The sequence below is a fragment of the Drosophila grimshawi genome, unplaced genomic scaffold (genome assembly GCF_018153295.1).
Source record: "Drosophila grimshawi isolate 15287-2541.00 unplaced genomic scaffold, ASM1815329v1 contig_311, whole genome shotgun sequence".
Lineage (NCBI taxonomy): Eukaryota > Metazoa > Arthropoda > Insecta > Diptera > Drosophilidae > Drosophila > Drosophila grimshawi.
Window position 1 is genome coordinate 16375189 of NW_025063098.1, and position 24435 is coordinate 16399623.

Genomic DNA, 24435 nt, shown 5'->3' on the forward strand with positions numbered 1-24435 from the left:
CTTGCTCGACATCAGCCTCAACAAGTAACTGAAGATTTTTTAATTGTTTAATTTTCTTTTAATATTAATGCCCTCAGCATTTCGGCCTTTTTGAGGCAAATAAAGAAAAGCGTAAAACAAAAACCAAAAAAAAAAAACAAAAATAAATGGAATTGGAAGTCTGAAAGCAAAGAGCAGAGATGGAAATTGTGTCTCATTTGGGAGCACTGATAGCAAAGGCTTCTCCAGCTTACAACAGTAATGTGCATGCCATTCATAAGGCCATAAATAAATGTGGCAAAAGTGCGCTGCACAGCGAAGGGGAGGGGGCGTTGTGGAGCCGTTCTTATCGGGGCAAGTGGGCATCATTAACCTGGCGGCATCCAATGTAATTATGTTAACTGCTAATTGTGTGTGTGTATGTTTGTGTGTTCTGGGTGCGGAGTGCGGGTGGGTTGGTCTGGTGAAGTGGGTGTGGAATTGGTTCACGTATTCTTATGACCGTTATGGTGTCAGCCGCAGTTCAATGCAAAAACCCAAAAGTACACAGATAACGATGATTGGGCAAAGAGAGGCCGACTGTATTTTTTTCAACAGCGGCACTTAAGGCAAACATGACAACAACGTTTGATCCTGGTCTGGTGTTCACAATTAAGGTCCATCGGCCACTGGAGGCGGACTGAGTGGTTCTGTTTATTGCTTTTTCCTGCTTTCGGACTTTAATTGTTTTAAAAGTTTTTAAAGATGTTTTTTCATTTGTTTGTTCATTTAACTCTTTTGCCGTCGCCAACAATCGATTATTTAAGTGGATTTATAAAAATTGGAATTTTTAACATTAAGGACTTACCGCGAAAATTGGGAAAAGGCAATATATTTTTTTAAATATGCATGGGTCCGAAATTTCGCATTTTTTTGGCTGTGAATATATTTGACTTTCCCACTTCTTATTTGCTGTTAAAATTGAACTATCAGTGAATTGCAGTATATCTGCAAATATATCAAAAATAATGGAATTTAAAATGGAAATAATTATTAATTATGTAAATCTGATTATTGTGTTTGAATTTTGCTTTAAATTTGAAAATATGATTGTGTTTTTAATAATTTCATAAGTAGTGATAAAAATCGGTCAAATTATATACGACTTACGAAAAAATAAATGCATTCAATTAAACAACTTCCGAAAATGAAAAAGCTTTAATAAAAGTACGAAACAAGTGTTGAATTTGGAAATAAATAGCATAAATAAGAACTTTAACTTTTTTAAATTGAACAGCAAGGCGAATAAAAATGAATGAAAAAATTAGTTTTTCGTTTTCAAATTGAATCGCAAATGTGCTTTAGTAAGAGATTAAGAGAGTAATAGGGTAACACGCATGATGCCAAAAACACAATTCATTTTAATGATTTACAATTGCATTCTGTTAGTTTTCGCTGTTTATTTGCAAACAATTGCTGTTGTTGGCTTTGCACTTGGGTCAATAATATATCACCGGTCACCGGAAAAACAGACAACTATAAATTTGAACTTTGCTTAAGAGGTCAACACGAAATACTTGAATACGTACAACAAATGTACACATTTTTAAACATACACACCATGCACCCTTGCAACACAGCATACGCAAACATATTTAACATATGAGTAAATGTTCTGTTTTTTTTCCACTGCTACGCCCTTTACTAAACTTGAAATGAGCAACATTTCGCTCCTCTTATTCTCATGTTGTTTACAATTCATTTATGCAAATTCCCTTTTCATGTGTGTGTATAGTGACAAAAAATGGTGCAGCATAAATATGCCAAAATCAAAATTAGCGCAATTTTCATATAATTAATTGCAATTGACTCGATATTTATTTATTTAAATGCATTATTCATATACTCCGTACATAGATATTAAATATATCTTTCTCCCTTTTATAATTTCCACATGGTGCTCATTAAATCACTTTGAGTCATTTAACCCTTTTTGGCCCGTTTCTATCTGCATAACACACACATTACAAATTGTCGCTTGTGCACGTTTCCCAAGGCCTAATTAATTATTTTTAGCTACTTTATGGTGGCCTTATGTGCTCATTATGAATGAAATTCGTGTGCAAATTGTTAATATTTTAGGTCACAAGTGCGGGTTGCGCTAATTGAGCAGCATCAAAAACTATTTCACTTTGAAGATGAGCACACAAAACTCTGTGGAATTCAGTTCAAGTTCTCTGAAAATAGTTATATGCTGTTTAGCAGGATTAGTTTATATAATGAGTACAGGTGTAGGTGTACTAAGGCTATGAGTATATTTATTTAAAATTAATTGGCAACTTATGTAATGTATGATCTTTGCCTGTATTCATTCAAATTATGAAAGAAAACCACAAATTTTGTTATATAATTGCTTGTTATTAGTTTATTAATGATAAGGTGGCACTTAGGCAAACTAAACTTTCTTAACAACAAAATAATGAACTAATGTTAAATGCTTACTTAGTGGTTAGTTAATCTTTTTGAAGTTGTTCAAACCTTTAAGCTGACAGGAAATTCATGAAAATTATTTATTTGAGTCACACGCATTTAGGAACTAATTAATATTATAAATAGACCATCTGTAAGTTGGCAATGGATATCCTACTATTATTATTTATATTGTTCGGAGTCAAATAAACTACAATTGCTTTGCATTTACATAGCAAACTTCAAGTGGCAATCTCAAACAGGAGCCAGCTAACACTTGCAACAGATATATATATATATAGATATATATATATATATATATATAAGCATGTATAATGTATGTGTGCTTAGCAGCTGCCTTTAAAATTCATCCTAAATCAAGCTAAGCCCCAAGACAAGTGTCTTTAGCCATCGAAAGTGTTATACATATTATAAATATATATACATATTATACTCGCTCTGCGTGTGCGTGTGTGTGTATGTATAATTTAGCAACTTAACGCTCAGCACTTGGCCACAACTCACTTAGAGCGTGCCCTGTCACAAATGGCCGTAACACTCAGAAAACGTGGTGGCAAGCGAGGCACCCAAAGCATATTTACGGCAGTGTTGGTTGATTTTGCTGCTAATAGTGTTGGTAACCGGTCGTGGGTAGTTGGTAGTGAGTGGGCTGTAAGGGTGTCTCTTTTTGAATGGCATTCATTGGCACACAAAGCAGCCCAATCAGCAGCTTAGATCGGCAGCAAGAAGAGCTTTCCACAATTTCCGCAAGTTCAGCATTTGATTGACAAGGGCCTCAACGCTGTTTTAAATTTCAAATGGTTCGCACACACCTTTAATCAGTTTGTGTGTGTGTGTGTTGCCTCAAATACAATATGCTCATTCAATTGATTCTTTTGTATATCCCAGTTGTTTCAGTCGGAAGCTCTTTTAACTCATCTTAGCGACTTCTTATTGGTATTTGCTCAACACGAAGACTTCAAGGTTTTTGTGATTTCGAACTGAACTTAATAAAAAGTATTGTCCATACGAGAATAAATTTAGGAGAAGAGCGCATCTCCAAACACAAACTTTTTATCAACTGCCCAACTTGGAAAAACATTGCTGATACTTCTGTGTCGACTGTTTGCAGTCAGCAAATAAATGCAATGCAAAAAATTCTAAAGCACTTCGTACCCTATGAATTTTATTGAACTCTTAAATTGAGGTATTTTTGAGAATTTTTGAATTCAGTAGTGGTATTCCAGAAATAATACTTAAGCCCTAAAATTAATTATTACTTGAAATGCATTTGATGCATGGAAAATCGATGTTCTTTAATTTATATTCATCTACATTATCGATAGATATAATAAAAACGTAGCTAAATTTACAAGAAAGAATAACTGATGGATTTAATAGTCTGTAATCTTTGTAATGTATTTAAAAATTATTGATCTGTGAACATTTTGTACTAAACGATAATAATTGAACCTAATAAGTATTGAAACAATTTTTCTTTGTAGATTTATGCATCTATTCAAAGTTTTTAGTGTAAAACAAACAAACAAATATATTTTGTACAATACGTAAACTTTTGTCATGATTCCTTTACCCTGGAAATGTAGACAATTTTGAAAATATTTTGGCAATCATTTGGTATCTGTTGGTTTATTTATGAACCCTGGGTATTTGGCCCAAATATTGGCCCATGTGTTTGTCCTAAGTAATGTGGGCTTAGACACACCTTTAGGCCAAACAATCATAGTGCTAAATAAAATTTATTTTAATTTGTTGAGGGATTTCGCTTCCCAGACTCATGTGTATGTTGGAATGAGAAAAGGGGATAAGCTTTTTTAATTAAATTTGCATACAGAATTATGACTGCAACAAAAATGATGCCAGTTGCATATAAGAATAAAAATGTAATTGCCCCTTTGAGGGGTTTCACCTGCCGAGTCAGTGTAACCGGCAACCAAAGCATAAAGTTCACCATTAAATGCAATGATACAGAACGCTGCGAGTGCGCCGAATGCAACGGGCAGGCTATTTAAACTGTTCTTAATGACGTAGAATGAGAACTGAAAAGATTCCAACAGCAACTGCAGCTGCAACTGAGACGGAGACTGAAAATGAGACCACGACTCTAAAGGGATGGGCAAGAATGTGGAAAGGTGGAAAGAGCTCTGCAGTTGCTCTTTTCAATTTGGCGGTGCTTTTTTAAAGGGGTTTATTTTTTAACGGCTTGTACTTGGGTTTTAAGCAGCCATTGAGTCATTGTAAGTAGGAAGAAGCCGAGGCAACTGCACTATTCACATTGAAGAGGCTTTTATACACATAAATATGTGTTTGTTTCAGTGCATTGGTAGTTTCAAGTGATACAGGATTCTTAATCCGGGTTCAATGTACGACACAGTAAAATCTTCTACTCGAGACATCCACATAGTAAAAAGTGCAAGTTTTAAATGTGTATTTCATACGTGAAATTTAATTTGAAATCGATTAAAATGTAATACCACATACCACATGACTTTAATTAAATGCTTTACGGTTATTACTTTTAAGCTGAAATAAGTAATTTAAAATTGATATTGATAATATATATTTTAATTTTGATTTCCAAATAAATTTTAATAATATTTTTTTTCACCCCCAGTTCAATATATATTTTGTAATAAATTAATTAAAAGCGAGGCATTTGAATTCGATTAAAACACTAATTTATTGAAATGCAATCACTTTTAATAAAATAATTGAAATTACAAATTATCCATTCCCATCAAAAAATTGAATATTGCGTTTTAATTATATTTTATTCTTATGAGTTTTTAAAAGTGGTTTAAAATTTAAGAGTTTTAACATAAAATAAGATTTATTTAATGTGCAAAAACCTGTCTTAAACTCGTATCCAAAGAGCGTGATATATTCGGTGCTTTGAGACAAGTATTAAATTTCAGTTCATGTTTTCGTTTTCCAGCACGCATCTGTCAATAAAAATACAGTTGCAGTGTTTTCCTTGCAGCCAGTAAACACGGTGGCTGCCTTCGGCAGTATTTTATAGCGAGCAGATCCTTTGTGCGATGCGTACCCAATTATTTGTGTGTTACTTGTTTCTTACTCCACCCCTTGCCTACCATCTGCAGCAAACACATTTTCCAGTGTGTGTGTGTGTGTGTGTTTGTGGTCGGTATCCTATAACCATTATGCAATAAATGCCATGCAAAAGTATGGAGTTCAAGCTGGTTTTGTTTGCGCTGACAACACAATTGAATTCGCGGAATTGCGGGAATATATGCGCATTTAATATGCAAAGTCTATAGGCGGACTGTAAGCGAAGCGACTGTGGGGAACCCATACGAAGTACAGACTTCCCAGCTATAAGTGGCTCAACTGGCATAATGTTAAGTGATCCCTTGAAGATGAGAAATTCATTCAGCAGAGGCCAAAGTATAATTGGTAATAATACGTAGCAACTTTCGAATATATATTTTAATGTTTCACAATATAATATAAAATGAAACTTAATGGGCCAAATCAATATATGCAAACGAATTATTTTCAAAGCAAATAACCATTAAATTATTAATATTTAATAATCATTATATTAATACTAGAAATATGCGTATAATAAACCTGAAATTGAAAATCATCATCAAAATTATTATCATCATGACTCTAGTTTTTAATATAGATTTGTTAAAAACACTTTACATAAAATATTACATGTTATGTTTAAATTTGCAAGTGGTAATTTAAAATTCCATTGGCTGGATATTAACAGAATAAGAAATAACGGTTTTAACGGTCTGCTTTACTGAAACGGTTAACATGGCCAGTTTAACAGACTAGTGAGAACAGTCATGCGCCACATTCATCGTTCCAAAGGTGTTTCACTACCCCAGGCAGACAAGCGTCTAAGCGAAACGAAACGCAATGAAACGAATTAAAACGGAACATTCTCCTGCAATAAGGGGTGGCAAACAAAGTGAAATGGACAGGAAAATCGTAAGGGAAGCTGCGCCTTGGCGGAGAAATTGTGCGAAACATGAAAAGTGAGAAATGAAACATCAGATTATGTAGGAGCAAAAACGACGATGCCAACGACGAGAAACGTCAGAAATCAGATGAAACTTTCAATTTGCAACCCACTCGCACTGGCACTGGCACTGGCACTGGTACTGGCAGTGGCATTAACACGCTGCACGCGGACTCCTTCGTGCTGTAGGCAACCATTTAGTTGGAAATTTGCATGGCTCGACGGCGGACGTGTGGGCGGATGAACCATCCATAGCCACCAATAAAGCCTTTGCGAGCGTCGCATATAAATTCAAAGGCCACCCGCGAAGTTTAAAAAACTGTGTGAGTGTGTGTGTGTGTGTGCTAACGGCTGTAGTTGTTGCAATTGTTTACATCAAATATCAGGCTGTGGGCGTTGGGTGTGGCACAGCAATAAAAGAATGTTACCACTAATGCGCATTCGATTGCGAATGTGTTTTTATATATGTGCATAGGTCCACGCACTCATAAGCGGGGCCAACAGTCGCGCAAGTGTCTTTTGTGCGAGTTAAATCTAAATCCAAATCCAAATCGAATTCAAAATCAAAATCGAAATCAAAATGTTACTGTGAATTGCAATGTGTCCTTTATAAATCAACAGAAATTACATTTCAAATAGCAAGAATACAACTCCAGCGAGAACATCAACAACAACAACAGCAAATAGATCTAAAGTCAAAAGACGTCAAATGTCGCGTCAATCGCTGATTGCGTCGCTCTGTGAAGATGTGAGCTTTGTGAACTGAATGCTGTGAAGAATGCGGGAAATTATTATTATGTTATGCCTGAAGGCAGACAACTGCCGACAATAACAAACACATGCCTTATTCTCCTCAATATGCGTATGTGTGTGTGTGTGTGTACATGTGGGCGTCACAATTTCTATAGGGTGGCATAGATAACATTCTATTATCTTACACAATATATTGAAATATAATCTGAATAGACTTTGGCTGAGCTCTGGTATTTCAGACTGCCTGCCTGCCCCCACCTACTCGGTCAGAAACTCTACACGCTCATCTATTTCACACTTCTGGGTCGGTTGAAAAAAGGTAGATTTAAAATTAATTAAGGCGTACTTGTGCTGCTTCAGTAATTTTGCGAAAATAGGTAAATAAAAAAAGTTGACCAGCTTCCACTAAGCTGACAATAAAACGGTCAAATCAATAATGAGTTCGGTATCAGGTGGCAGAGAAATAAGTGGAAAAAAAGTTATTGCCACATTTTTTTTTTAATTTTAATTTCTTTAATGGGAACTAATGGAAATCCACAAAATTGAAAAATCTAAAATGCATTTTAAAATTCAAATTTAATTAAAGATCAAAAAGGAAATAATTGAATTACAAATTTGAAATGAAAAAGTAATGAAGGATATAATAAAACTGCGGGTATTAAAATTAAAAAGAGAGAGGGAGAGAGATGAAGAGTGAAAGAGTAAGTAGATTTGAGAAAATAATAGCATTTGTAGCAATATTTATAATGTATCTAATTTGAAAAATTCCAAACATTGCTGCAAATCACATTCTATTTTATTGCATTATTTTGTCCAATTTCAAACACTTCGTTAACGCAAAGCTTCAAATTAGATTTTCTAAATAAATCATAAAAAGAACATTTATAATCCTACATTTATTTGCTTCACGATATACAATTGACGTCAAAATTATGTTAGTGCAAACTTGTTAGCTGTCATCATTTTTTGAATGTGTCTCGTTTTTTGTTGCCCCACATTTCCCCTTTGCTGCGTTGCTTTGCGATAGCACAAAATAAATTGGCTTGTTATTTTCGCACTGTGCTCTTGCTGCTTTCTTTCACTTGCTGCAGAATGATTATTTCTTAAGTTTAAATTGGATTCAGTGGCAGCTACTCTTGTACTGGGTTCCTTTTAAAAAAGTTAGCCTACACATAGAAATGTATACTAAAATGCACATACCAAACTTATTTTCAACTTTTTAATAACTGCTAAATTGGGTCTTTTGATCAGATATGTATTTAACAATTAAGTTGGGAGTTACATTTAGGGGTCTATCTTGATTTCAAACAGATTTAGTAATTATGGATAGGATTATTACTATTACGCTTTCTGTCTAATTCCTCTCTCCACTCACTTACTTGGATAGATTAAAATCTCTTTGGAACTCACGAAATTTGGAAATTGGAAAGCACTTTTTTTAGATTACCTTATGTGGCTTATGAGATAGCTCTTGAGTGCATTTGCTATTTGCATTTAGCCATCGGCGGTATACCTTTACAATCTGAAGCAAACGACGTGGTTACCGTCTACCGAATGCAATTCGTTAACTTATTGACTTACAATCAGAGTAGCTAGTTCTAAAAACTAATGCCCAAGAGGCAAGCGATGCACAGCCAGGCAGCTAACCTGGCACCCTTGGCAGTTTTCCACTCATCACATTACATTGATGTTGCTGGCAACCACTAACGGCCCCACTTTTAGCCTGGTAGCCATTTGTACTTAGTAGCTGCCTAACTGGGTTTTTTCGTTTTTTCTCTTTTGCGGATTGCTTTGGCCAAATAAGTTGAGGTTACATTTTGGGCCCTGTGGCTGGCCAGAAACCAGAGCCAGAAGCAGAGTTACAGTCACGTATCCGGCCGCAAATGCAAATTCAGGAATGCAAGAGAAAGTTGTGCAAAAAAGGGCTTTAAAGCATAATTAAATGTGTTCTATGCAAAAACTCGGATTAAAAGCAGAAGGAAGCAATCAGTAAAAGCAAATAGAAACAGCAACAATAACGGCAAAATAAAATAGAATAAAAACAACAGCAGCAAAATACACATATCTAAAAGGTGTGACACAAAGCAGCCACCAATCCTCGCACGCAATAAAATGCGCTGTCGACGGGCAGCTGAAAAAGCGACAGCAGCAGCAGGAGGAGGTGCCGGAGGAGGAGCAGGAGGAGGAGGTGACGGAGACGGAGGAAGAGGAGGAGCAGCAACAAGGAGCAAGGTTGTAGCAAGAATTGTTGTGAGGAAGAGAATCGGATTTGCTGCTTCTGGATTTGGAGTCAAGGGAGCTGGCAGCGTACTGCTGGCATTTCTGGCAGCTGTCAGCTTTCGTGGCATGCACGAAAGTAAGTACAAACATCTTTTACTTTATATGGTGCCAGAAAATTGTGCTGTTCCACGAAACACAATCAGCTGTAACCCAACAAGATTTATGATGCTTCTAAATACCCCTTTCAGTTTTAGAAACTTAATTCTATCTTTTACCGCAAATAAATGAGCCTTTCCCAGCAACCCAATCAATTCCAACTCAAAAAGATTGATTATACATCTAAGCAAAAAACTTTATTTCATTCGTTTTTTTTTAAATTGCAAACAACTCAGGCTTATGCATAAAAATAAGCCACATCAACCATCAACCATATCATAAACAAATTCTTTGATTGTTACACTATATTCATTAAATATGCATGAAAAACAGCTTGCAGTTCTTTGATAAAGGATCCCGATATTTACTATCCCCTTTATGAGGGGGAAACATTTAGTTCCGCTGCCTTTAAGCAGACTTATCTATAAAAAAAACTCGAAAATATCGTGCATTTATGGAGCTGTAGCTGTATCAAATGATGACGAAAGTAATTTCAGGAATAACAATCTACATATATGACTACTCTACAAACATAGGCACATACTCATACACATAGACATACATATACACATACACACACACATAAGTATACATATATGTGCCTACATATATAGATAAGCTTCTAAATGTGTATATTTCCCACACACGGTCCAAAGTTTTTGTCTACGTGCTTTCTTTTTGCTGTTAGTCTGTTTTTACATGCATATTTAATTCAATTTCGCACATTTTTGTGCAAGTGTCGGGAGCGTTTGCCAAATTTAATTTGCATGATGAGATTTGCCTGGCTGCATTGTCGTTGTATTTGCTGTTTTTACTATATTTGCTGCTGATGCTGTTGGCAACTCGTTTGCACGACTTTTATAGGCATGTCGTGTTCATTCTACCGACCAAACCAAATTTTCATTTATCCAAACACTCACAGATAAACACAAAGAAATATACAAGATGATATTTCCTAAACACCTGTCACATGGTTATGTATTCTAAGCAAGGAACAAAAATTCATTACGCATACGCAATGGTGACCGACTTCTATGCCAGACTCTTGATTCTCGAGTGTGTATCATGAAAATAGTTGACATTTCCTAATTAAAACAAATCCTAGGCAACAGCCTTTCTCTCGAATACAACTCTATAGAAGAATTAATTAAATATGTACATGTTCAACAGGTCGGTTGCGTGATGTGATTTGAAGTACTGCATTGCAATGTGTTACGTGTTGAAATTCAAATAAATTAAAATAGTTGCAGATAGGAGTGAATAGTATTCTCATCTAGCTGGTTATTTTTCAATTATTTGGTACGTCAGATTGATGCATACGATAAAATACAGAAAAATATGAGATAGTACGTAAGGTAATATTTTCTTTTGTGATTTATGTGTATTTTCTTTTTGGCATGTAGAAAGGTATGGAAATGAATGAAAGCAAAACCGTATACATTTTACACTTATAATGAAGTGAAGACTCTTTAATTTGTTAAATAACGGACACATCGAAATGCGGGATTATTTATAAGTCCTTGTGATTTTTGGAAGACTTCAATGCCAACAAAAATTAATAGTCATAATCATTTCAATCTATTAATCCTTATTCATTCAGCTGCACGCAGACTCATCAATCTCAGTTGAGCAATTTCCCAAGGCCAAGGCGATCTCATTAATAACACATGTGTCCATCAGGCCCACTTCTCCACATACTTTCATATTCATGTATATACTATATAATTTAATAGAGACCATCTTGAAATCTTGCTGAGAAAAACAACCCAAATGTGGCCACAATAAAAGCAAAAACGCAAGGGATGCAAAAGAAAAAACCACATAAATAGACACTCAAATAACACTTAAGCCATCAATCAACACAACCGCCAAGGTCAAAGTTAGAGTCAGCGACGAAGTCAGAGCCGGGATGCTAACCCCACCCTCGGGAAAATTGTTAATTACATCATGACAATGAGCGCCATATAAAACAGAGCTAGAAACAAAGTCGCAACTATATTTTATAGGTCTCTGCATACAAGATACAAGTATTTGCCATGAAAATGCCGTCCAAGACAAATGGCGGTCAAATGTCACATTTAATTTATTTATGGAGCGTCGCTGACGCTGGGCGTGTCCGTTTCAAGCTTTAATTAAATAACTGACTCTGCTAAGTGAAGCCAAAGAGTTGACGTTGCTAATACAGCCATTAGCCGAATTCGTGCAGAGCTTGTAAATTTTCATTTCCTCCGAGGCAAGACATATTTCATGTGCATTTCCCGGGGTGGTATGTGTTTAAAAGTAAATGTACATGCTTTTACTGTCTGAATTATTAACTTTCAGACATTGGTTCCATTTTCTGGAGAAGAGCTTATATTACTTACTGCTGCTTACTGCTGTATACTCCAAATACTCACTGGACACTGTAGTCACCTAACTAAACTAGCTATAATCAACAACGGAATCTGCCGATCTTGTGACAAGGATTGATTCGTGGATTCGGGCAAGAATTACTTTTGATGGAGAAGATTTAGACTCGCATTTAGACTCTCTCTTAAATTGTACTTATTATAAGACTTTATTTACAAGAGAGTTACATCTAAAATTTAATGTGAGAATAAAAGAGAAATCAAATCGACTAAATTGATGTGCTGTTGACATGCATGTTTGTACAGGGATTGTCATCTCTGCGCTAAATTGAAAATACTTTGACTGCTTTGCCACGTACTTGGAAATCCAAATATAATCGCTACAAACTGTGTCATCATCAGCAAAAACAACAATCAAGCCAGCAGCGCTTTCAACGGGCTCACATACGTGTATTTACAGTATGCAAGGTATATGTTTGCTCGTGCGTTCAAATTAGAATTAAGCCAACTACAAAAACAGAAACAACGGACAGGCATCCAATTGTTATTTCCTAAACAAAGCACTGAAAAGTGGGCAACGCTCTTCTACGACTCTTTAATGCAATCAAAGTGAGCCAAGAGCGCAATTCCAATTTGCCAAGAGCTCAATGGGCGTATACGTGATGCATTCAGCACTTAGGCCATGTAATTGCTGTGTGCAAGAGCAAAAAAAATTACCACAGAAAAATCAAAGTCATTTTCGATGCGAGCAACGCCGCGTCATTTGTTAAAACAACATCTACATATGAACACTTGTGTATTTGCATACACATATCTGCTGCTAGAAGGGGAAATTACTCTGGTAGTGCCGGAAAATAAATACCCTGTTTGTCAAATAACAAAATAAGATAAGAAGTGAAATATGATGTTAAGATTTTCCTTTGTTCAAAATAATAGAGAAGAATGAACTGGAATATTATACACTGTGCAATCTTTTCTACACGTATTTCAAGTCCAATTTATGCATAAAAGAAATGTGAGTTAAAATCAAAATTTAAAAATCTGAACTTGTTAAATCAGCTTTAGAAATACCTCATCAACAGTTTAATTGGCATACGTCTTATCAAATACTAAATTCTTCAAATTATTTAATCACAAATTCGCTTGATTAAGTCAGAAAGAGAAAGAGAAAAAGAAATTTACTTTTGCTAGCCAATTTGTTGCTGTGCACATAGAAACATTTTTGTAGACTTTGCTTGACTTAAGAGCAAAATATGCTTGCAAAGATGCCATTTTTAAAAAGGTCATGTTTTACAAGGAATGCATGAAAATTGTTACATTATTGGACTCATATCTGCGATGTGCAGCAAAAGTGGCGACCCAGTCGCATTTGCTCTCTTTCTTGCAGAGCAGCCACAACAATACAAAAACGACGAGGGACACTCTTCATGTAGCTCGGAGATTGTGTGTGTGTGTGTGGGGGGTGTGTGGAGGGAGTGAATGGCAATAGGCTGGAAAATTTATGATTTCATACTTTTTGCGCATGTTTTTATTTTTTTTGTTACACGTTATATTGGATTGTGTGTACGGTGTTTTGGTTCACAAACCAAACCGCCGCCGGAGATGGGTTTTGCACGCCTTTTACTCAGTCCGGAAACTGGCTGCTGAACGTATTGACTTTTTCGCTTTAAGCTTACATCGGGTGTGAGTGGCATTTGAGCTACTCGAATATATAGAACACTATTTGCTTGTGTTTGTCGCCCACAAGCTGGCCAAGTTTGCAAGTTGGCAAGTTGGCAAATGGACCAGTTGACCACATGACCAGTTGGCAAGTGCGTGAGGCAGTAACCAATATTTGCTTTCTGTGTTATATGACCCAATAAATGACGAGTTATGCCTTCTAATTAATGTGCTAATATATGCGTATGGCAAATGCGACTAAAGCATTGATTACAGCTCACAAAGTCTCTCTGTTGAGGCCTATTTAATATTTTATGACCTCCGGGTAATTAACATAGAGAATGGAAAATGGCCTAATTATGCCGCGCGTTGGCGGCAGTTTGCGGCTGTGAGACTCCCCCTGGTTCGATACTCTGTAACCAGAAAACTTAACATGAAGTTTTGCTCATATCGTTAGTTCTTTTCCTTGCAGTGAAGTGCTGCGAAGGAAACTCATAACACTTTGTAAATTCATCAACTTCTCGTTCGGGGCACTTTACTTTACCAAACACTTTTTTCGCATAGTATTTTGCGCATCTGTCCGTAAGAACGAAATTTGTTCGACGCCATTGAGGGAGCAACTTGAAACTTGTAACGGATACTGCTTCCGACAGTGTTCAGCCATTTTTTTTTTTTTTGGCTTAGGAGGGATACAAAGTTGAGAATATTGAAGCTGGAGTCACCAACTGGAAGCTTGATTAATGATGAGCGACCCGTTAAGAGTCGTGTTAAAAGTGTTATCGCCAAACATACTTTGTACCCGTAAAATATATTTCGTCTCTTACGGCTTTAAAGAAATGGTCTTAACCGTTTTGAAGTCACTCAAATAGTATTGAGCGAACGAAGCAGTCGATTATGTCCGTCAGCAACACTCAACCTCCTTTTTTGTGGTATGGAAACTATCGCTGGATCAGGTCAAAAGGGTGAAAGAAATTAGAAATTAAAATTCCATCAAGTCAAACGACCACAAAAAGGTCTGCGGAAAATGTGACTTTCTTTTATGAAATGCAGAGATATAAAAAAAACTGATATTTTATGGGATTTATCTTAACTGCACCGTTGGCTTTCAGCAAAAACTTGGCAGACCGTAAAAGGAAATAAACTAAATAAATAAACAAATTAGATTAAGAATGCAGCAACGATTCACAGGTTATGCTTAAAAAATAAGAGCTTAACAAACAGCAGAAGGGGAAACAGATAAGAAACAACAAAAAAATAATAAAATAAGAAAAGAACAACACTTTCAGAAAATATGTCTAATTCACGAATCGTGTGCATTTCACGTCTTCACATTAGCTAAATTGAAATTTGTTTTAGCGTCATGTGTGATTAATATTAAATGAAACTACGCAAACGCAATGAAATCGCAAGTAAGTACGCAATATAAGCCTGGTAGAAATTGGGCAAGCCGGCCGCGTTATTAAGCCACAAATGGGTGGCGAACACAATTAGTGAACAGCTAACCAACGAACCCCTTTGGGCCACAGAAGGCAGCAATCAGCTTAAACAGGGGCTTACTTATTAATATAAAAGAATTGTATAATAAATATAAACATATACATTGCATTATTTATGTATTTTCAGATAGATACATTTTCCTGATTATTTATTTTATTTGAATATTATCGAACAATAAATTGCGATATTCAATCAAAACACAATTGCAAAACCCATTTGTGTATTTGTTTATCAAATTTAACAATAACTCATTGCGTTCCAACAAATTTAACAATCCCATAGATCAGTCCAAATTAAAGCGGAACATTTATTTTATTTGTATTTTCACAACGAAAATCGCTTGGCCTTTTCAACTTTTCACTCCACTGAATGGGAAAAGCGACGCGCCAAACTGATAACAAAACAGACTTTTTGGGACAACAGGGTCTCGTCGCCAGCCACCCGCCCCCTTGCCCATTGGCAATTACAAATCTGGTCCCAGAAACAAGCTAAATTATTGTTGTACCCTTAAAAAGTGCTGTAAACACGAACCGTAAAATGCTCAACTAATCATTTGCTCAATGGTTGTGAGGGAATTTTAAATTGATGTATGTCGCTAACGCAACATTAACCAAACAATGTTTAGGAGCACTTTAAATAAGTGTTAGTACGGAGAAGTCTTTAATTTAATCTCTTCTAATATTCATTTGTAACAAGTTTTTAATGTGTTACGCTAAGTAATTGTTAAGATTTAGGAACAACAAAAAGTTATTTAGTTATTTTCCGGTTTAATTTGAGAGCCAAAATAAGTTTTAAGAAAGTGATTGCTCTTTGCTTAAGATTATCAGAAGATAAAGTATCAAAATTATCGCGATTCAATTGAACAGAATTCTAATTCCTGTTATTGCTTAAATTTAATGAATTATTATTTCAATTGCATTTAATATTGTTATTTAATTTAATGCCGAAAACATTGTTATTTAATTTAAAGCCAGTATAATATTTATTGCCGAGGAATATTTGTAAATGCACGCAAATTAAAAGAGAACAGCCATTATGCCTATGCGGTTTTATGGAACTGTTTAACTAATAACCACAGCAAATAGCATTTTGCTTCATGTTGTTATTCATAACGTAGTATTTTTGCAAACTACTGCAAGCAAATAGTTTATAATTGCGACGATATGTACGGACAAAAATGTCAAAATAAAGTTCAAACTACCACAAAACAATGAAATGCAAAAAAAAAAAAAAAAAAACACAAAAACAAAAGCAACCACAAATTCTACCACAATAGAAGTTGCAAATTTTTGAAATTGACAGTCAACCTAGGCAACTTTAAGCATTACAACTTGTGCGTTGAAAGTTTTAAAGTTACATTTTAAATAAAATTGAAAACAATATTACTGGCTACTTAGTCGTCCAACTGCCTGCAGCATCAGCTGCTTTCAAGAGCGAAAAACTACTTCGACTCGACTGAAGCGTTGCCATAAAAATTGTCAACTTTTGTGCTTGTGTTGATGTTGCTTCTATTGTATTGTTTGTGTGTGTTTGTGTGTGTGTTTGTGTGTGTGTGCTTTCATTTGGTATTACATTATTTACATAATAAATACTTAGGTTTAATTTGTTATGCTACGCGTAAATTTGATGCTTGCAGCGAAAAGCAAGCGAACGCTGCTGAAATACAAAGCGAGGCGCAATAAATGCGGAATTGGTATTAAACTCAGTGCGTGCCAGAAGTTCTAGTAATGACCAAGTCTTGGGAGCTGCCAAAATGGGCGTGATCGCCTCCCGGCCTTTGGGAAGTGTTCGGGCAGTACCAATATGCAAGGAGCGGAAGTCTCAAGTTTTTTTTTTTGGTTGGGCCATCTGTGCGATTTTATACGTCATTGCGTAGCTGCCCTGAGCAGGAAAATTGATTTGATGATGATAAAAACGCAGCCCACAAATTAGAGGGGGTGCATTTGTAGACGTTCTAATGATTGGCCCATCTAAGCAGGATCGATTTATTAATGTAATAAAAGGCAGGCAAAATTACAGACAAGTGGAAATATTACAAAATGCTGTTGCGAAATTTAAGCGAAGCAAATCATTGCCATAAATTATTCAAGAATTTTGCTAGGCACTTATAGGAAAGATGTCTTCGGTTCAGATTAACTAAATAAATCAAGAGTCAATTGAGGTCAAGTTGCAAATGCACAAAGACAAAGGAAATATAAAATCATTTCCTCAAGCTTTGAAAGCTGTCGAACATCCAATAACAGAAATAAATAAATGAATGTAAATGCAACTCAACTTAAATTCATCTGAAAGAATGAGACTTTAAAGCTGAAAATAAAAAATGTGTATATTTGATTAAGCCTTTTTGATACATAATCTATTACGTGATTTTACGTGTTCCACATTAATATTATATCATTTTGTATTTACGATTTATTAACCACTAAAAAAATAATTCACCAGTTAATTGGGAAAAAAGTGAATAGAATTAAATTTCAGCGAAAACTTAAAAATAATAATAAATAATTATGATCATGAAGTGCAAATATTTAATTGAAAGGGTACCGCACAAAAACTTGATAAACCCCTTTAATTGTTGTTATAGTGTCTTATAAAATCCAATTAAAAACAATCGGTCGATTACTTTTTTAATTATCAGCGATATTTAGTTGTAAGCACTTGGAATTTGGAAAGGTATATTATATTTGTTTGAATTTAATTAAACACAGGTAGACTTAAATAAAATAAAATGAATTGCAGAACTACCATTGCTTTTTATACTGTTCGAGGGAGACTTGACCTGGTCCCAGGACTACAACCAGCAGCAGTCCACCTACCACAGAAAGCGAATGAAAATAATTATACTTGACCAAATCACTGTTAGAGTCCTCCACAAACCACCAGGCATTTGTATACAGATTCAACACAGTCAAAATAATTGCTAGCAATAAGGCAGCCACTCTAGTGCGATAACCCAAAACAATCATCAGCATGAGCACAACACCCAAGCTATTCAGAGTCAATGCAGGGACTTCAATCTCCTGTCGGAGCAGCGTCAGATACATGCAGGCAAGGAGAACTCGTCCTGTCAAACGCATTAAATGCTGGGGACGACGATTAATTAAGAGTGGAACTCCTGCAGTTGTGGTACAGATTCTTGCCGCCGCCGCCCGCTCTTGTGTCTCCACGTGCAGCAGCAGAAGGCCACCGAGCAGTGCAAAGTTGCGCAAGAGCAACTGCAGCTGCAATGGCACCATATGCATATGAACTTGAAGCAGCACCAAGCTGGCTAACAGTATGACAGCAACATTCACCCACAATCGGACCAATATCAATACAGAGCCCACAACCTGACCCAGCAGATTAACGAGCACAATTAAAACGGATAGCATCTCGGAGCAGTTGAAGTGCACCTGCAGATACGCCAGTTGTTCAAAGAATTGCAACCACATTCGCAGCGCATCCTCGAAGAAGGTGGCAGTCAGACACAGTCGTGCCACAAGGGGCAGCATGTGGCGACTGCGTCGACAAACCTCATCCGTAAGATCCTCCGAACGCGAAAGCAAACGCAGCCACAATCCATCTACCCCCATATTCTTGTGTCCTTGTGCTTGCCTTAAAGTTGCAACTTATTCAGCATTCTATTTGCACAGTTAACTTTAGCAATTCAAATGAAAAGGTCAAAAGCAACTTTGTAAATGCTTAAGAAAAAAGTTCTCTAATTTTGTGTGCAAAGCTGAAAATAAGTACATGAAACCATATTTATTTAAAACCAACACAAATAGCAAAGACGCTTTGATTAGTGTATTTTTATATCATTTCATTTTATTTAACTATTCAATTAAGATTAACTATTCTTATAACTAGTCTTATAAATAGTCAAAGTATTTAATTTTGCTTTTAATATCTAGAGAATAATTCAAATCGAAAATTAATTTGCTTGTGATTTAACTATACATATTTAATAAACAATAAAGGGCTTCAAAGCTATTGAATATTTTATTATTTTATTATTTGATTACATAAATAAATAAAAATAATGCTTGTGTGCGCTGTGAATATTTGAAATTTGATCAAATTTGCAGCTTGTTAGAAATTAATCGTGTTTGTTGTTGAAAATAGTTAAAAAAAAAAAAAAACAATATACTCTATAATAATACTTAACCCTCCAATGGATTTCAATTGATTTCAATTGCATTGAAAATAAAGCCAGACAATTGCAATTTCTTGGAAGCTCTAATTTCAGAAATTATAATTGCACAATTTCTGATTTCGGCAACTGCTTTGATATTTGAGCTTTTCAAATTGCATTCTGTGTTGAAACGTTCATTAAAATGATACCATCAAAGGGTTTAATCGACCAATAAGTACAAGGCCATCAATCCATTTGAACAAATATGCCCAGTTAAGTAAATCGACATTGGATTGATCTGACTATTGGTAGAATAATAATAATGCGAATGACTAATGTAACAATTGTGCAGGAGACCACAGAAATGCTGTCAGAATGTATTACGATTTATCAATTAATTCTGCAATTGTATTCACCAAAGTGCATTATATATTATTCAGGCCTGCATTTATGTTCAAGAGTGCGAAAATAATTAAAATTTCTACACTTACTAAACTATTGAAAAGTGTTTATAGAACAAAGTTGAAGTTGGCAAAGCTTTGAATAAAAACTATTATGTGTGGCCGACTAACAGATGCCATTCAAGGAATATTTAAAAATTTGATGTTTTAACTATGATTTCAAATTAATTCATTTGGTTAAAGAATAATAATTATCGATAAGCCTCAAAAAATTAATTACTCTTGTGATGAATGAAAATGCAAATTAGTTTTGCCTATTGTTAGTTGTACAATTTCTGAGAACAAATGACATGAAAGGGAAATGGATTGATGCAAATGAAATTCCATTAAGTAGGCATTTGTTTGAGAATCAGAATAGGACTTAATTCAAATATTAAAAACAAGCTGCGCATATACATATTTTAAACTGATGTCTTCTTTTTTGACCTATTTTGCAGCACTGGCAGCAAGTGTTGCAAATTTGGGCGACAATTCGACGTCGCACCTAATTGCAGTCAGAAACGGAACAACAGCATCTGTAACAGCAATGCTCGATAGCAATCAATTGGCTATTGAGGAGAGCACAACCGAAACGCAAACTTTGGACACCTGGAGTGAGCGACCCGATACGGCAACTTTGACAAAAGGCTTCTCGATACCCACGTATTTGCCACCTTATCCGGATTTCATAGCTGCTGATTTGCCACAACGGACACAAACAACGTCGACGATGACGATGACGATGACGATGGCAACAATGATGCACAACAGAACGCCCACTGGCATCGGCAATGATACCAGCCCGATGCAATCGAATCTTAGTCAGCAACAGCAACCGCATATGCGACTCCATGCGTACGACAGTGAGCTGAAGGCTCAGCAGCTGCAACGCGAGAAGCAGCTGGCTTTGGAACGGGAACAGCTGCCCAGACGACAGCTCAGTTTGCCATCGAGAAATGTAACGGTGCAGGCGGGCCAACATGCGTATCTGCCCTGTCGGGTAAGTGGGTGGTTAATTACCATGATTGGGAGAGAAAGTGAGTGTGGCCTTGCCATTTCCATTTCATGCAGTTGCATCAGCACTCGAATAAACCGCTCTCCTGGATCAGATTACGGGATGAACATATCATAGCCGTCGATCACACCACCTTCATCAATGATGCACGTTTTGCTGCCCTGCTCCAATCATCGTCAAACATTAGCAGCCCACTATTGGAGAGCAACAACGCAAGCAGTGGCAATGGCAGCAGCACCAGCACCAGCAGCAGCAACAGCCTCAGCTGGACTCTGCTCATCAAATATGTCAGCCTACAGGATGTCGGCTGGTATGAGTGCCAGCTGGCAACCGAGCCAAAGATGAGCGCCAAAGTGCAGCTGTTTGTGATAAGTAAGTTAGAGTTGCAAGGGGCAATTTTTTGTGTAAGCCATCATTGGAGACACATCATCTAAGAGCAAGAATATATATCTGATTCAAGTACAAAATGTGTCAGGTGTGAAGCACCTATTACACCAACAATATATGCATTACTTGAGCTTGTTTATCCTAAAATTGACAATCTTGAATTAGTCTGTCTATTTCTATGCATGCCAGTTTGGCAGAAACGCTTCACACAATTTCCATAGCAATTTCCCATTTGTTTCCAAAATAAAACGAACCCCTGAGTATACACAACCGAAATTGGTTCCCCACCAAATGGAAAAGAAGCTTTTACAAATTTTAAATATAACGTATAAAAAATACTCAATACTTTTACGTATAAAAACTACATATAGGCTTTCTCTGAATTGTATTGCTTTCAAAAGCTCGAGAGATCCACGGCAATTCTTTTTGTTTCTGTTTTTGTTTTTGTTTTTGTATTTTATTAAAGGAAAATGTTCGGCAATGTTGCACAACGGCATGCCAAAATCATGGCCCTTTGTTTATAAAAGTGGATATATTTATCTTTCAATTTTAAACTGGCAGGCAATTATTCCACAAAGTTGCATAAGTGACGATGTACCTTTGTAGTCAAGCCAACGGGACCTGCATATGTACATATATGAAAGAATGGCCCACAAAAACATTTAAATTAATTCAATTTCAGAAATGATTTGTTGTGTTTTTTCCACTAACCGAAACAGGTATTGGTAGATTTTAATATTTACTATCAATCAGTCGAGTGGAATTTTTAAGTGAACAGTTGTTGTTATTAAATTTGTCTTCATTTTACCAAATTTCGTTGATCAGCACCAAAAACGGAATTAATAGGCGACAAGCAACGCTTTGTAAAGGCTGGCAGCCGAGTGGAATTGCATTGCATTGTGCGTGGCACGTTGGAGGCACCGAAATACATTGTCTGGTATCGGGGCGAACAGCAAGTGGCCTCAGAAAACGAGGCTGGCGGCATTGAGAATGGCTGGTATACACAAATTGATCGTAATATATTCGGCAGCACAGAGCACAATCGGAATACGGTATGACCAAAAATAAATAAAAATACCTAAAATCAAATCAATTTTAATCTAAAAATGCAATAACTTCCTTACAGATTGGCAGTTTAGTCATTCCTGTGGTGCGTAAAACCCATTCGGGGAACTACACCTGCGAGCCGGAAAATAGCGATGCGGTTTCCATTCAATTACATGTGCTCAGTGGTACGTAGGCATCTTTAAAGTTTAAAATATAATAGTTTAATAAATCTGTGCTAATTTCTAGGGGAGTATTCGGCATCTGCAATCATGTCTACGGCTGCTGGCTTATATAGACACGATCATGGCTATAACAGTCTCCATCAGTGGCTCATCTTTCTGCTGGTCGCTTTACACAAGACATGATTTGTCGTTACTTCCATTACTTTTTATAATATAAGATTACTTTGTAGGTAAATTTCCACACATTTCAAATTTCAAATGGTTTTTCACATAATTATAGCACCGTATTTTATACCATTTCTATATATAATAAGTATCTCATGTCATTTTTGTTATTGCTTTTGGAATTAGATTGCTAAGCACTTTTAACTCTAAGAATTCGATTGTGTTAAAGACTAAGATATTTGCGTAAATAAAGCCAAAGGCGTATTAAGTAAGAAATTGTTGATGTGGTTTTTGGTTTTTGTATGCAAAACAATAACAGAAACGAAGATAAATATATATAAAATAATTCAATTATCAAAAAATGAAATGAAATAAATTCAAATCGGATTGAGTTCGAATTCATAAAATGTGAGTGAAACTTTTTAGTTTTATTAGCTGCAGTTCATACTCCTAAAATATGTCCAAAAGGTTGCCATTTCTAGCAAGCACATCGGCTACTTAAATATGCTCACAAACAAGGACGTACTTGAAGATGCAAATAAAAAAAGAATTAATAAAAAACAGTTGATAATTTAAAACGGATGCGAGGAAGATTGTGCGGTAACTGCAGACGCCTATTGTCTTGCCTTTGTTTCGCTTGTTGGTCTTTGCAGTTGGCCATTTTATTTTTTATATTACCGCATGGCAACTATAATTTTCCACGATTTCTTGATTGCCCCCATCCCATAGATTCGCGCGCTCGTTCAACGCTGGCTCATTTATCAACACGCCTGACCAAAGCCAAAGAAACCGTGGCCAAAGTTTTATGGCCAACTTTCGAGTTTACTTTTGCCACAAAAGTTGTTGGCCCAGCTTTTCATCTCTTGCGCATACACCTTGCGTTTTTCTTATTTTCTCGTAGCCAGCGCCACTCAACAGGCAATTTACAGCTGGACAGTGGAAAACAGATAGCGAAAAGGAGCAGTAAGGAAGTTGCCCGGCCTAATCACTTTTTGATTTATTTGCCAGAGTTGCGCTCAAAACTTTTGCAAGCAGCTCATATTTCTTGGTAATTCTGCGGTCTGTCTCCTATGTTGCCTGTTGCTTTTGTGCTGCGTAGCACAGTTGAAAGAAATACATGAACCGAGATTCAAACGTAACAAATAATATTTTGCTTAAATGCTGCGTTGCAACATTTGCTTAAATTTTGATTTTAAGTAAATACCTAAAGGAAACTTTGGCAAACTATCGGAAAATCGTGGTGTCTGTCTTTGAAATTCCCGCACAGGTCTTTATATATTAGCTTTATATATTATTTTTCGTACCTGTTCTGTTCTGGGCACTGGCAATTTTCTACTGGCAATTTTCTACAAATATGTCAAAAGTGTTTAAGCTTGCCGACAAACTTTTAAATTACTTTCAAGTCTAAAAACTTGGCCAACAATTTTGCCTAGTCTTATCGGCTAATTTGTATGAGATTGTTCATAATCTGTGATTAGCCAATTAGGTGTTCTGTCCGACGAGATTTGCTGCCAGAACCAATTTGAGCAACAGCTATGACGTATAATTGAATCTAACATGATACGACTTTAAATATTTAGCAAGTTGTAGAACTTGAACTTATTTGGAAAGTGCGTCAGATATTCAATCTGTGCTAAACTTTGCACAACGTTACAAATTTATCACATTGCTTGAACTTTCGTTGGCATTCTTTTTAGTCTTAAATGCTTGAAATGTGCCCTGTCGTTGCCTGCGTCATAAAAAATGCATTCAGGTAGGTCAATTCCAGCACCTGTTGACCTCACTGGGAACAGTTATCTTGCGCATGCTCCAAAATTCAAATGGGTTTTGGGCGCCAACTGCTGCACTGTTCCCAGCAATCAGCTGATGGGCGGGAAAGCTTTAAGCGAGAGTTTTTTGCAAGAAATGAATTTCTTATTTTCGTAGCCCAAAAGAAACTTTCAAATGAATTCATAAGATTTGTAAATTTATATAATTAATTTAATAACCTTTAATTTGCATAAATATGCACAA

The 24435-nt window shown here is 36.0% G+C and overlaps 1 protein-coding gene across 1 annotated transcript; it reads left to right on the forward strand.

Moving 5' to 3' along the window:
* Positions 1-9420: 9420 nt before the first annotated feature.
* LOC6567968 lies at positions 9421-22577 on the forward strand. Its single transcript, XM_001994022.2, has 6 exons — positions 9421-9551; positions 20085-20626; positions 20698-21013; positions 21854-22080; positions 22155-22260; positions 22322-22577. Exons 1-6 carry the CDS (start codon positions 9542-9544, stop codon positions 22438-22440), a joined length of 1320 nt encoding a protein of 439 aa, XP_001994058.2. The 5' UTR covers positions 9421-9541; the 3' UTR covers positions 22441-22577.
* Positions 22578-24435: the final 1858 nt, after the last annotated feature.

Bases quoted from the DNA above. Each gene is read 5' to 3' on its own strand.
- LOC6567968 (XM_001994022.2), top strand. The intron at 21,014-21,853 runs GTAAGTTAGAGT...TTCGTTGATCAG, and splicing joins AGTGCAGCTGTTTGTGATAA to CACCAAAAACGGAATTAATA. The intron at 22,081-22,154 runs GTATGACCAAAA...ACTTCCTTACAG, and splicing joins CAGAGCACAATCGGAATACG to ATTGGCAGTTTAGTCATTCC.